Raw genomic sequence first — 12,697 nt, forward strand, 5'->3', positions numbered from 1 at the left:
ATGGCAGAGGAGGGCTCCACACACAATGCCAAGCTCCAGAGTTTGTACTCTGAACTGCCATGAAATACTGCTCTTGTAAAAAGCAAAATGAGATCCACAAGCAACCCAGAAATGGGTGGCCAGAACAAAGTCAGCCAAGCCATCAGAGACTGTGGGCCCTACCTTTCCTCAGGATTGAGAATAGAGTTTTTGGGTGAAGCTATGAATTTAGGGAGTGCTTGGCTTGCTCTCGCATCTCCTGCAGGCATCTTCTTGCGCTGGGGACCTGGCATTAGTGCTCCCAAGGTGGCAGTGTTGATTCTGTCACAGAGGGCTCAGCATTAATCTTTTGCCTAGTTTTTTAATCTCCCACCTTTTTAACTCTCTCCTTCCCTATGCAAACACTATAGAAGGAGAGGTTCTTATTTATTATGCACCGTTAAGCTCAATAGGCAGTGTGAAAATGATACCTCTTGTAGCTAACAAGATTGTCTGCCACATATTCATTGGAAATGATATTTGATATTTGTGGGCTGAGTGCAGTTGAGCTCTGGTCTCGGTTAAGTGCTATTGAATGCAGCCACTCTGCCTTCTTCTCACTCTCTTGTGGCCTCTGTGGTGCAGGCCTTGACTGCTCCAACCCTGCTTTCCTAGTTGCTTCAGAAAGGCCCCAGCAAACTGCTCTCATCTTATATAGAAACTGCCATTTAACTCTCCTAGTTCTTTACTCCAAATGCTCTTTTCAGTACATTGGTCGTGTCTCGATTTGTGCATCAAGAGCAGGGTCAATATTTTGTGAAATAAGTGGAAGATATAGTTGGGGCCATACATTTGTCAGGTAGGTTCAGAATATGCTCCTGAAGCTTGATGGACCTGGGTTCCAGTACCAACCACTTGACTTTGAGTATATTGCCTAAGCTCCTGAAATCTGTCTCTTTATCTGATCCATAGATTTTATAATAGTACCCATTTCATAAGGTGGTTGTAAGAATGGGGAGACTCATGTAAAAAATACTAAGCCCAGATTGTCACCTGATGTCAGCAACTGCTGTTGCCTTTAACAACAATCATGTTAAACTTACATGCTGCCCTTAAATGCTCTAAATTCAGGCCATCCGTGCTTTCCCAAATTTAGCTCCACAATTCCATTAGACACTATCCTCCAGGATGAAGTCAGGGTGTTATTCAGAGTTATGTCCTTAGCACTGAGCCCAGTGCCCGACTCAGATGTTCCCAACATGTTTGCCGAATGAATGAATGAATAATGAGAAGCTTGGAAGATGCAGGGCTCAGGGATTTTCCTTGAAGACAAGGATCGATCTAGAGGGTTCTTATCTGGTCTTCCAAAATGGACAGGACTGGAGGGAAAGCCAAATATGCAGTGAGGCTGGATCCGTACCAGTGATCTCGTTGTCCCAAAGTTTCCATGATGCCCAGTTCCTTGAAGTACTTTTAGTGGAATTTAAAAGGATTTGTTTCATACACCTGCAGCTTTAATGAAACTGTGAGCTCTACAAGGACAGGGACCATATCTGTCCTGATCACTGTTTTATCTCCCATTCTTAGCATGTGGTGGCTGGTATTCAGTAAAGCCTTGTCAAAGCAATTATGATGACAACATCTCAGGGGTTGGATGTGGCAGGCAGGTGATGGGCCTTCTGGTGTAGCTCATATGTGGCCCCATGTTGGGCATCTTTGCTCTAGGGACTGCAGGGAACAGGTTTAAATGCAAACGTTCTAGAACGTTCCACGGGAAATATTGTGTCTCTGCTTGAATGCAGCAATAGGCATGCTCCCACCTCAGAGTCTCTATCTGAATACTCTGCCTATAGTAAGTAGTTCCCTGCAGTGGTCTGTGTGGCCTTCTCCCTCACTTACTTCAGAGCTTACTCAAACATCAGTAGTACCAGATGCTATCCGTGGCCCATATGTCTTGGGCCTTTGGGTGTGCTCTGGCTGTCCTCTAATAGCCAGATCTACATCTGTCACTGAGGTCTCTCCACCCTACCCACCAAGCTCTAAGACCTTAACAATCCAGGGAGGAGTCCACAGACAATGATTGTGGGGTGTTCATATGAAACCATACTCAGTTTCCAGGGTTTCCAGAGTTTCCCTGAAGCATGGAGCTTCATTTGCTTCCTGCAGGAGCTGACTTAATATAGGTTTTATGGCCACCTTCCCTTTTCTATATCACTTCCCCTCTTCCCTCCTGTCGCTTTCCTGCACCTCCCAAAGTAGTTGCTTTCACTCAAATCCTTAGGTGTCTGATTCTGGGAGAACTCAAGATGTCTGCCTTTCCAGGAAGGCTCTCCCAGCACACCTGCCTCTACCACACTCCCTGTCTCTTCCCTGCTGCCTTTTCCTCTGTGGTGGGTATGGGTGTACTTTTCATTTCTATGGCTTCCTGTCCGTCTTCCCCAACTAAGACATAAGCTCCGTGGGGACAGACAGCAAATTGGTCTGTTGTGCTCCTTGCTGGGTCACTGCTGGTGCTCAGAACAACGCCAGGCACATAGTGCTAAATAACAATTTGATGGTTGAATTAATAAATCTGCAGCTGTAGAGTAATCCAGGAGTCCAACATGTTGAAATAGTACAACTGTTCAGTATTTTTAAATTGAGTTGTTATGGTGGAGGAATTCATCAAAAATGACTTGAAAAGCACCCAGCTCTCCATACTTCAAAGGCTACTCTCAAACCCCTGGGCTGTGTAGACATTTAGCTTCCATTAGATTTGCTTTCCTGGGATCTGGGCAGAGGACAGTGCTCATGTCCAGGGCCTGTGTCTCCCAGACCAGCACAAGGCTGTTTTACATCAGTGCCTGTACATGATTTCTAGAAGCCCTCTGGGTGCCCTGCTGTGCTGCACAGGGAGAACACTTAATTAAGACTTACATTCCTGCATCCTCCCAGGCTGTGTGTACTGAGTTTGGGATGTGAGGCTGTAGCTGTCACCTCACAGAGCCAGTAGTCACACCTTCTCCTGCCCTAGCCTAGCCAGCATAGACTGGGAGGGATGCCTTTGGTCCGAGACCCTCCAAGGACTTAGAGGAGTGACGGTGGCTTATCTCTATTTTCCTGGCAGGGGAAAGTCCTAGGGATCTGCGGGAATGTTGGAAGTGGAAAGAGCTCCCTCATTGCAGCTGTCCTAGGACAGGTAAGCCGAGTGGTGAGTGCTGTGAAGCCGGGGTATTAGAATGACGATGGGATGGTTCGCTTCCTGCGGAGTTTGGGGGCTTTTTGGTGGTGGAATCATGAACTCAGCTCATGGGCTTGGCTACACTGGGCACTGGGCACATAGTTAATGATGCTTTCTGGGAGGTCGATGTGCTCGGCAGCTCCATGCCCCTCGGCTAGACAAAGGCTAAGCTTTGCAAGCACTCTTGGGTTTGCCCCCTGAGGATGTGTGTTAAATGGGGACGGCTCCCTCACCTAGAGCCCCATCTTGGTCAAAGGAAGAGATGGATCATTAGGTTCATGGTTTTCCCCAGGACCTGAGCGGCTCTGATTTAGAAAATCCAGCAAGGCAGCTTCATGGAAAACAACGGAGTCTGGCACTCATGGTGACTTTCGATGTACTTTCCCCTCATTAATCTCCATACCCCAGGTCCCTGCCCCAGTGTCTGCCAAGAGCACATGCTCAACCAGGCTTGCCTTGATGAAGGGGGGCTGAAGGAAGGCATAGCTGAAGCAGCAGTGTGCTCCCGACTTCTCTACAAGCCTTGTACAGGAGGAGGGAAGAAGCCAGGTCCTGTCCCTTCTCTCCTACCGCTAGCTGTGTGACTCCAGGGGAAATGATGAAGCCACTAACCGCAGTCACAGGCCTCTGTGTTCTCATGGCTCCTAAGCTGCGTCCTAAATGAATGAGAAGCTTTCTGGGGAAAAATGTTAAGTCCTCCTTCTCCTCACTCTGCTGCTCCTAAAGATAAGTTTGGGAGAAGTTTTTTGCAGGAAGAGGTTGGGGTGTCTGAGGAGACCAAGGGGCCTGGCTCAGTGAAGCAGGATGGGAAGGGTTGTGTGTGTTTTATAAGCTCCGACATGAGTAACTTCTTTTGGCCTCTGTTGAATACTCTGTAGAAAGAGTGAGGTCCCCTTTTCTGCCTGGAGGTGGAGGCAGGGCTGAGTTGGGTGAGCCCTAAGGTCACCTGTGCCCTGGGATTCAGCATGTTTGCCTCTGTGATGACCCTGGAGTCAGCAGGGATGTTGGAGGTGATCCAGCCCAATTCTCCCCATAAAAGCTCAGATCCTCCTGACAGTATAAGAGATGATCCACCCTGTGCTCAGATATCGCCAATGATGTGAAACTCATTATTTCATATGCAGTTCCTTCTTTGGAGTGTTTTGATATATACTGAAATAAAATTTGCTTTCTTGATTTCTATCCTCTGCTCTGCTCCTTTGGAACTTCTCAGAGAAAATAGTATATCTCCCACAAGACAGTGGTGAGATCGGGGCCCTCACCAAGCATGGGGGCGGCAGGAAGCCCATGGGCTCCAGTCTGCCTGGATTCACACCTGTCTCAGCCGCATGCTTGCTGTTTAACCTTGGTTAGGTGAATTAACCATTCTGAGCCTTGTTTTCTTCATCTATAAAATGGAGCTTAGTGAGGATGAAATGAGAACATTTATGTAATAGTTGGTTGTAGGATAATTCCCAAAGCCAGTCGTGGTAATAAAAATCTTTATACACAGTTCACAAGTACCTGGAATATACCTACACACCTTTTCCATATTTTTTATTGGCACATTATAGCTGTACGTAGTGGTGGGCTTTGTTGTTACACTTTCACACATGCACACACCTTAACAATATAATTTGACCAATATCATTCCCCGGTATTTCCCCATTTCCTCTTCTCCTCCCTCCCCCTGCTCCCTTGCCTTTACTCATCTCTCTTCCATTTTCATGAGATTCCCCTGCCTTCAGCTTTCTTTTCCTTTTTCCTCTCTAGCTTTCACACATGAGAAAAAACATACAACTCTCGACTTTCTGAATTTGACTTATTTTGCTTAATGTTCTCAACTTCCATCCGTTTTCCTGCATATGACATAATTTTTTTCTTCTTTGTAGCTAAATAAGATTCCATCGCCTTCACATTTTACCTTCTATCATTGTTACTGGTATTGTTAACATCACCCTCTCTCCTCTGCATCTTTGTTCCTTGGATCATTCTTGAGAGGAAATGGTACCATATCCTTTGACAGTTTTACTATCCTCCTTCCTGGCCCTCAGAACACGGCTGTTGTCCCACAAGCATCAGCCTGATCACCAGGGCCTGCCTCACATGTCCTCTTTCCGTGTCTTTGAGCATTGTACCACCACTAATGTCTACCATGATCTAACAGAAGCCCTTCATTTAGGGTCATCCTAAATGGTCTTGTGTACCCATATCACAAACCAGAGCTCATGCATGTTTTTTGATCAGATTGCTTGATGTTTGAAAAGTCCCAATGTCCTACATGAAACTGGATTTTCCATTCCTCCTGAAAAATCCGAAGCTCTGATAACACCCGGCCCACATCCTTGCATGGTGCCAACTGTACAACTGAATTGTAGCTGCCTCCTTGAGGTGAGGCATTCTAGGGCCACTACCCACAGTGGTGCAGGCTGTGTCCTGCTCCCTGGGGACTTGGCTAAGGAGGATCAGAGCCTGTCAGTGCACCTGGAAGAAGGGGAGCCTCTTCTGATCAGTCGGCTCAGAAGGCGTCTGGGTTGGCACGGGAATGCCATGTGTGTGACAATGGCCTTGCAGCCTGTGCGCTCTAGTTCACAGTAGGACTTGACATTGCCTCCTCCCTAATGTTCCCTCCAGGACCCTCACAGGTGTTTGACTTTGAGACCTTCCCTCTGCAGAGCTGGGTTTTGCAGTGCATGGACAAAACGACCTCCATAATCAATGCTCATAGAATAAGTGGGTGGCCAGGTACAATCGGCTTTTGAAAAAGGCCTCAAGGCTTTGGCTTCTGAGGCTTTTCTGGTATTGTCACTGCAGATGCAGTTACAGAAAGGAATTGTGGCTGTCAACGGAACCTTGGCCTATGTTTCACAGCAAGCCTGGATCTTCCATGGAAATGTGAGAGAAAACATATTATTTGGAGAAAAGTACGATCACCAAAGGTAACATTAACTTTTAAAGCGTGAAGCTCTATAGTATTGGGTATGCTCTATTGCAGATGCTGATGCCATTGGTAATGATCGCTAAGTGGGTTTCTTTAACGAGTTCTGATGAAACATTCATTGGATCCACACAGGCACTGTTTTTTCCTTCCCAACCCAAGAGTTTGGGAGAGGCACCTTCTGCAGACCTGTGATTGCACACTGAGGAGAGGATGCAATTGACACCTTGTTCCCAGGGCATAGTACCATATGTTCTGTGGTTCTCTGAAACAGGGGCATATGTTATCTGTCTGGAGAAAAATGAATCTGGCAATTTTGCTTTAGATTGAGTAACCAAAACTTCACTTGAAATCATGAGCAATAGGCACGCAGTTAATCAGCTCTGACATTATTAATTGACATCAGTGTTATCAGGATATATTGTTGTTAGTGTCCTCAAAATGATCTAATGAAATAAAAGCAAAGTTCCAGTTATAATTATTTGATACACTGTAGGCTGTGTTCTTTGCTGAGTGCAGTGTGTTGTCACATGTATTCTCTCATTTGAGTCCCCTAACCATCTATTTAGAGGGGATCCTGGCATTACATCCCCATTTTCCAGATGAAGAAACTGAGGCCACAAGCTTAGAATTGACTGGCCCAAGCTCAAAGCTATTTAATGGTAGACTTGAGTTTCAGACTTAGGTCGTGAACTCCAGCATCATTTGCTGCAGCTGGAACTGCCTGACAGCTGGGTCACTCAAGTACTGCTGTGCTGAAATAATGAGGGCTGGTCTTAGGAATCTGGCTAAGCTGTGGACTTTCTCATTCTGTTGTTTGAACCCACACACTCTGTCCCTGCTGGCTGGCATTGGCCAGCATGTGCTTTCTCAGCAAGAGGCCCATTACCTCACCTTCTCCTCCCCTGGCATCCTGTTACCAGGAGGCTTGGGCATGGCAGGAAGGTCTGATCAGCATGGAGTCCTTGGCAGAGACCAGATCATTCTGCTCAGGTCTCCTGGCCTTGGCCCCTTTATCTGTGCCTCCTCCTACCCTCACCTGGAATGCTTCTCTTTCCACAGAAGCAACCTGGATGGAAGGTTCCTTTATTTATCAACAAGGAAGTTCAAAGAGTAGATAGTTATCAAACGCCTACAACATGCAGGACACCACGGGGGACCCGGAGATGGCTCAGATTAATTTTTGCTCAAGCCTGGGAGGAGCTATAAGAGATGCACAGAAATGGCAGTGCATCAGGGAGGATCATGCTGAGTGGCAGGAGACTGTGCCAGGTTGTCCAGAGGGAGCAGGGGGTGGGTGGAGGTCAGGCAAGAGAGGGTGGCACTAGATGAACGTTGAAGGATGAATCAAGTAGCCTCCATTCATGGAACCTTCAACAGAGCTCTGGCTCCTAGGTTAGAAATTGTGACTCTCAGGCCACAGGATGCAGGACAGTGGGAGGGAATTTAGGATGGGGTGTGGTGAGGGGGTGGGGATGTGCTGAGCAGCCTGGGCTTGTAGTTGAAGATTGGTGAAGGCATTGCTCTCTCCATGGAGGATTTGCCCTGCGCGAGACACAGTGGCAATGGCTTTGCAGTGTTTCCTCTCTATTCTCACAGTAACCCAAGGAGTTATTGGCCCAGCTTTACTGAGTGAGTGGAGCATGAGGGACAGGGAGGTACAGTCACTTGTCCAAGGTCGCCCTGTGGGATTCAAACCCACATCCGTCTTATTTCAAAGCCTCCAGCCATCACCGCGGCATACTCCAGTCCTGAAGTTGGCATTTGAGTGTGATGCTCAGGACTGTGCCCAGGTTCTGTTCTGGCTCTCAAGTGCTGCCGGGGGCCTGTGTGCCACCTGAAGGGCAGTTTCTCGAGGCCTGCCCACTTTCTCCCTTGCCACTGCCTCTTTATTGGGAAGGTGTGTCTTGTGAAATCCGAGACGTGAGGCTTGCCTGTTGTACATTGTGGAAGCAGGATCCTGATGATGATGATGATGTGATAAGGATGTCTGTCAATCTCTTAGTTAATCATTAAACAACCCTGCTGGAGGTAGGCAACCTGTCCAGAGGGACACAAATCTAGGGTCCAATTGTAGGGTCCATCCAACAAGTGCTTGGATGGGGTCCTCACCTGACTGCCACCTGGCACACGAGCCATTCAGAGCAGAAGCTAGTTCCCGAGGTGGCTGTGCATGGCTGAGGGGCACTGAAATTCTGTTTACAGAGGGGCCATGTGGGTTGGGTGCAGAGAATACTGAGGGAGGAGAGTGCAGACTCCTTTCATGACGCCAGCCTGGGCATCCCACCAAGTCCTGACTTTCTAGATCACTCAGTGCCAGAACTCACAAGGGATGGGCTTCTCCCTGGGCCGAATGTTGCCATGGCCAGTGGAACAGTGGTGGTGCTGAACCTCTTAACTTTGCTACCCTTTGCACATGAGTTGCTCGCCCCAGAAACTTAGGACCCCATGAGTCAGACTCCCCAAAGACTGAACTCCAAGGCTTGACAGTGACTGATGCTGAGGGAGCAAAACAGAGAGGTTGAGAGGCCCAAGAGCCAGGGCCCTACTCCCACTTGGCCTCTCTCTCCCTTTTAGGTGACGTTCTCTGCACCTTAGTGTCTTTGGTTGTCCCAGGAGAACCCTATTCTCTCCAACCTGGTAGGAGTGATGGGTGGATGCGGTAGTTTTCTGGAGCAAAAGGGGCTCAGCAGATGTTATGGTTGCCATTTGTAATCACCCAACCCCATGCCATTAGGCTCAGCCACACCTCCTGTCTTGCTTCAGCTCTGTTGCCTTCCCAGAATCCATCCCCAGTGACTCCGCCCACAAGGTTGACCCCATTCTCTGATTCCCATGAGTAGTGTTAGCAGTTGGCACTCCTTCCGGGGGATGCATGTACTCTGGTGTCATCTTCCCTGTATGGCGGGAACCCTGCAAAGGGAGGACCCATCCCTCAATCAATTTTGTTTCAGGTCAGGGGAGGTGTCCCAGGAGCCAAGGCCATGTTGCCCCTGGGACATCAAAGACAAGGCAACTGGCTGGGGAGTTGATCAGTGATGGCCACTGGTGCCTTCAGAAGCAGCCCAAGGCAGCAGTGCTGTGGGGTCTTTCTCACTGTGCTGACTTGACGTCTGTGCCCACAGGTATCAGCACACAGTTCGTGTCTGTGGCCTCCAGAAGGACCTCCGCAGCCTCCCTTATGGAGACCTGACTGAGGTGAGCCGAGTTGGGAGCTCAAGCCCAGCACAGCTGCCCAGCAACCCATTTCCCCAGTCCAGCCCAGAGCTGCACCCAGATACCCGTGAGGCAGAAAGGCTGTCAGAAAACATGGGCAAAGTTCAGGTTCTGACAACTCGGAATTCTCTACCTGGGTCTGTACTTCATGGACATCACAGGGGACATGACACCAAGCCCACTCGTGTTTGGTTCATTGTGGTCACTTCCAGAGGCCACTCCCAATCTGCCTGGCCATCTTGGGAAAGGCCTCTGGTGAAAATTGCTTCCTTACCTCAAGGACTAGCTCTGTCCTCCAAAGCAGGGGTCCAGAATCTCCAGGGCTCCTTCTTGCCTCACTGGCTCTGCCCAGTCCAGAAGGGTAGGAGTCACCTCCAGACATTGCCTCTGGGGTGCTTGTCTTGCGCTATCTGTCAATGCAAGTGACCTGGGAAGTCACCATGCCATCCTCTTCTCTCCCTGGCTTTCCCTTTGCACAGTCTTCACCACTTTGCCCAGGAGCCCAGGTGGAGCTCAAAGCTGAAGTTCTCGCCAAGAGATCAGCTCAGAGCACAGTCTTTCCCTGGGAGTGCCCTTAGTCTCCTAGTCAGGAATGGGCCAGCACAGCCTTCCTGGCCTGGCACGCAGCAGCCCTGGCCTACCCTTCCAGGTTGTGCTTCTCTTTACCCCTACCTGCCAGAGTGCCCACTCTCTCCTAGCCTCCCAGTCTTTCCTCCTGCTCTTGTTACCCTGCATTGAGTTCTAACCCCAAATCCACCTCCTTTTCCCCAGTCCCACAGCCCAAAGCAACTTCCCTCGAAGGGCTCTGAATATGCTTCTCAGCTGGCACTTTTTGGATTCTGCTTGGTACCATGATTGTGTATATAACTCTGTGCTCTAACAACGTGAGCTTCTGAAAGATTGGGCACTTATCCTGTGCAGTGTGTGTCCAGTTCCCAGTGCCCAGCTCAACACCCAAACGGCTGAGCATGATGGGGGGATTTGCTTGGGGTTCAGATGGATGGAATCCCCTGAAGTTAGCAACCTAGGCTGTTCATTCTTTCAGTAAATATTTACCGAGCCTCTATTCTCTGCCCAGAGTGTGATAATGACCAGGGAGCATGCTTCCTCTCTTTGTGGATTATAGACTTGCCTACGGGGGCGTAGATTGCTGCATAAGAAAGGGACAGGACTCCCTCCTGTTCACCGGTCTGTTCTCCCAGAGTTACGTGCTTAAACTACTCTCTTGGTGTTATTGGTCAAGATACATCTGTTCCCTGCCGCTGTGCTTTGGGATGGGGATGTGGTGAGGCAGGCGCCCATCCCTCAGCATTGGAACAAGCTGTTCACTGAGTCTCCTGGGGGAGCAAGGGAAGGGAACTTCTCCACTCACCAGTTAAACACCGAGTGGAGGGTCGGGAGCTTGGGCGAGAGGATGTCGGTCTGTATATCTTTCCTCTGAATCCTGAGAAGCTTCAGGAAGCACCTGTCCTTTGAGAACTGGGACCTGATGATGGGTGGTGCCATTGTCCCTGTCCACAGATTGGGGAGCGGGGTCTCAACCTCTCTGGGGGTCAGAGGCAGAGGATCAGCCTGGCCCGCGCTGTCTACTCAGACCGTCAGCTCTACCTGCTGGATGACCCCCTGTCAGCGGTGGACGCCCACGTGGGGAAGCATGTCTTTGAGGAATGTATTAAGAAGACGCTCAGGGGGAAGACTGTCGTCCTGGTGACCCACCAGCTGCAGGTGACTGGGACACACAGGGTCCATGAGGTCTTGGGGTGTGGGGCACCCAATGCTCCTGGTCTCCTGTTCTGTACAACCTGTCTCTCTTGCCCGAGGCTGTGCTTGCCTGGACAGGGCATGGCGGGAACAGGAAACACTGATGATCCCTCCAGGCTTCCGAGTAGCTCAGCCTGCTGCTCTCTGTGTACGTCCTCCATAGGTCCTAACTTTGGGTTCAGGGGAGCCAAGATCTTTCTTCCATCAGAGTGGATTCTGTGAATTCTCCATAAACAACTGACTTACCCGTGGGGTGGACATGAGGTTCCCCTGCTGAGTTCTTGGCCATTGGTGGAGAGGAGATGGGGAGCCAGGAGGAAACAGTTCATACCCCACCCTTCCTCCAACAAGCACTGGGTAGGCCTGAGACCAGGGGCACCTTGGCTGGGCACCTTGGCTGGGCATGATGGGCCCCCAGATGACAGGCCAGGTGCTCCAGTCACCACACCTCAGGGGAAAAGGGTATGAGGCTAGGACTTTGGGGTGAAGGTTAAGGCTTTGGGGAAGTTTCTTCCTGCTCAGAATCTGACCCCTCACTTTTGGGAAGATGTGTCTCTGTCAGGCTTAGGGACATGAAACTTTTTTTTTTTTGGCGGTATTGGGGATTGAACCCAGGGCCTTGTGCTTGCAAGGCAAACACTCTACCAACTGAGCTATCTCCCCAGCCTGCAGGACATGATTCTTGCTGAAGAAAGTGACTGGGGTCTTACTGAGTAAGTTGGAGAATTTGGCAGGGTAGGGACCTCAGACTCACTCAAGGGGTTTCTAAATGCCTGAGGGGAATCTAGGACTCTTCTCCATCTTAAGAAAATCCCGGTTTCCCTTTTCTCATGCCTTCTCCCTCTCTCCTCCCCCAGAGATGTGCAACACGTTTGGGTGCACAAAAGCATGTGTGTATGCGTGTGTTGTGTGTGGGGGTCTCCTGTAGGAGGACAGATCCATGGGACTGACCTGCAGTGGGAGGCTCACTGGGACAGGGGAGCAGAAGTCCTGTCTTCTCTCCCCTTCGGGAACCATGTTCAACAAGGGCCTGGATTGAGGGTAGGAAACAGGTCTCATTGCCTTGCAAGGGTAAGTCAGGCTGGGGCAGGGAGAGAGAGGGTGGTAGCAAATGAGGTTACCATGGCTACAGGACACTGCAGCCAGCATCTTAGGATCCTTTGACAGTGGCCAAGAGGGCGAACCTGAGGAGTTTTTCAAAGACCTAGAAAACCCAGTTTTCCCATCACTCTGGCCTTGCCCCTGAGCTGATCTTAGCTCAGGGCTAAAGTGTTCAAATTCGGCATGCACAGGCGGTCTGGGTTTCCTTGGAGGGGGCTGGACCACCTCCTGGAAGTGCTGAGCTGGGCTGGTGTGAATGAGAGTTCCCAGCTCCTCTGCCTGTGCAGGTCAGGGTGGAGAAGGTTGGATTTCTCCTGGAACCCCATGCGGTGGCTGGGAATGGGGGCTCTGGGCCAACCGTGTTGCTGAACATGGTAACCATAGTTCTGGCTTGTGACTGACAGGTCCCTGGAGAAAACCAGCAGTGGGGAGGGTTGTCCTGAGGGTCCTGGGAACCGGGAGGGGAACTCTTGTCCCCTGACAAATGGGAGTCAGAGCTCTCCTTCCTGGAGTGCTCTTGGAGG

General features: G+C 49.9%; 1 protein-coding gene across 3 annotated transcripts in view; it reads left to right on the forward strand.

Annotated features, from left to right (window-relative positions):
* Positions 1-12,697, forward strand: part of LOC124967082 (ATP-binding cassette sub-family C member 12) — a 57,898-nt gene that overhangs the window by 16,177 nt on the left and 29,024 nt on the right. For all 3 annotated transcript variants that reach the window (XM_047529076.1, XM_047529077.1, XM_047529078.1), the window contains 4 exons: positions 3,065-3,136; positions 5,972-6,096; positions 9,221-9,293; positions 10,833-11,036. In XM_047529076.1, the coding sequence (XP_047385032.1) occupies positions 3,065-3,136; positions 5,972-6,096; positions 9,221-9,293; positions 10,833-11,036 (474 nt within the window). The remainder of the gene's footprint in view (positions 1-3,064; positions 3,137-5,971; positions 6,097-9,220; positions 9,294-10,832; positions 11,037-12,697) is intronic.

Source organism: Sciurus carolinensis, chromosome 16 (assembly GCF_902686445.1).
Source record: "Sciurus carolinensis chromosome 16, mSciCar1.2, whole genome shotgun sequence".
Taxonomy (NCBI): domain Eukaryota; kingdom Metazoa; phylum Chordata; class Mammalia; order Rodentia; family Sciuridae; genus Sciurus; species Sciurus carolinensis.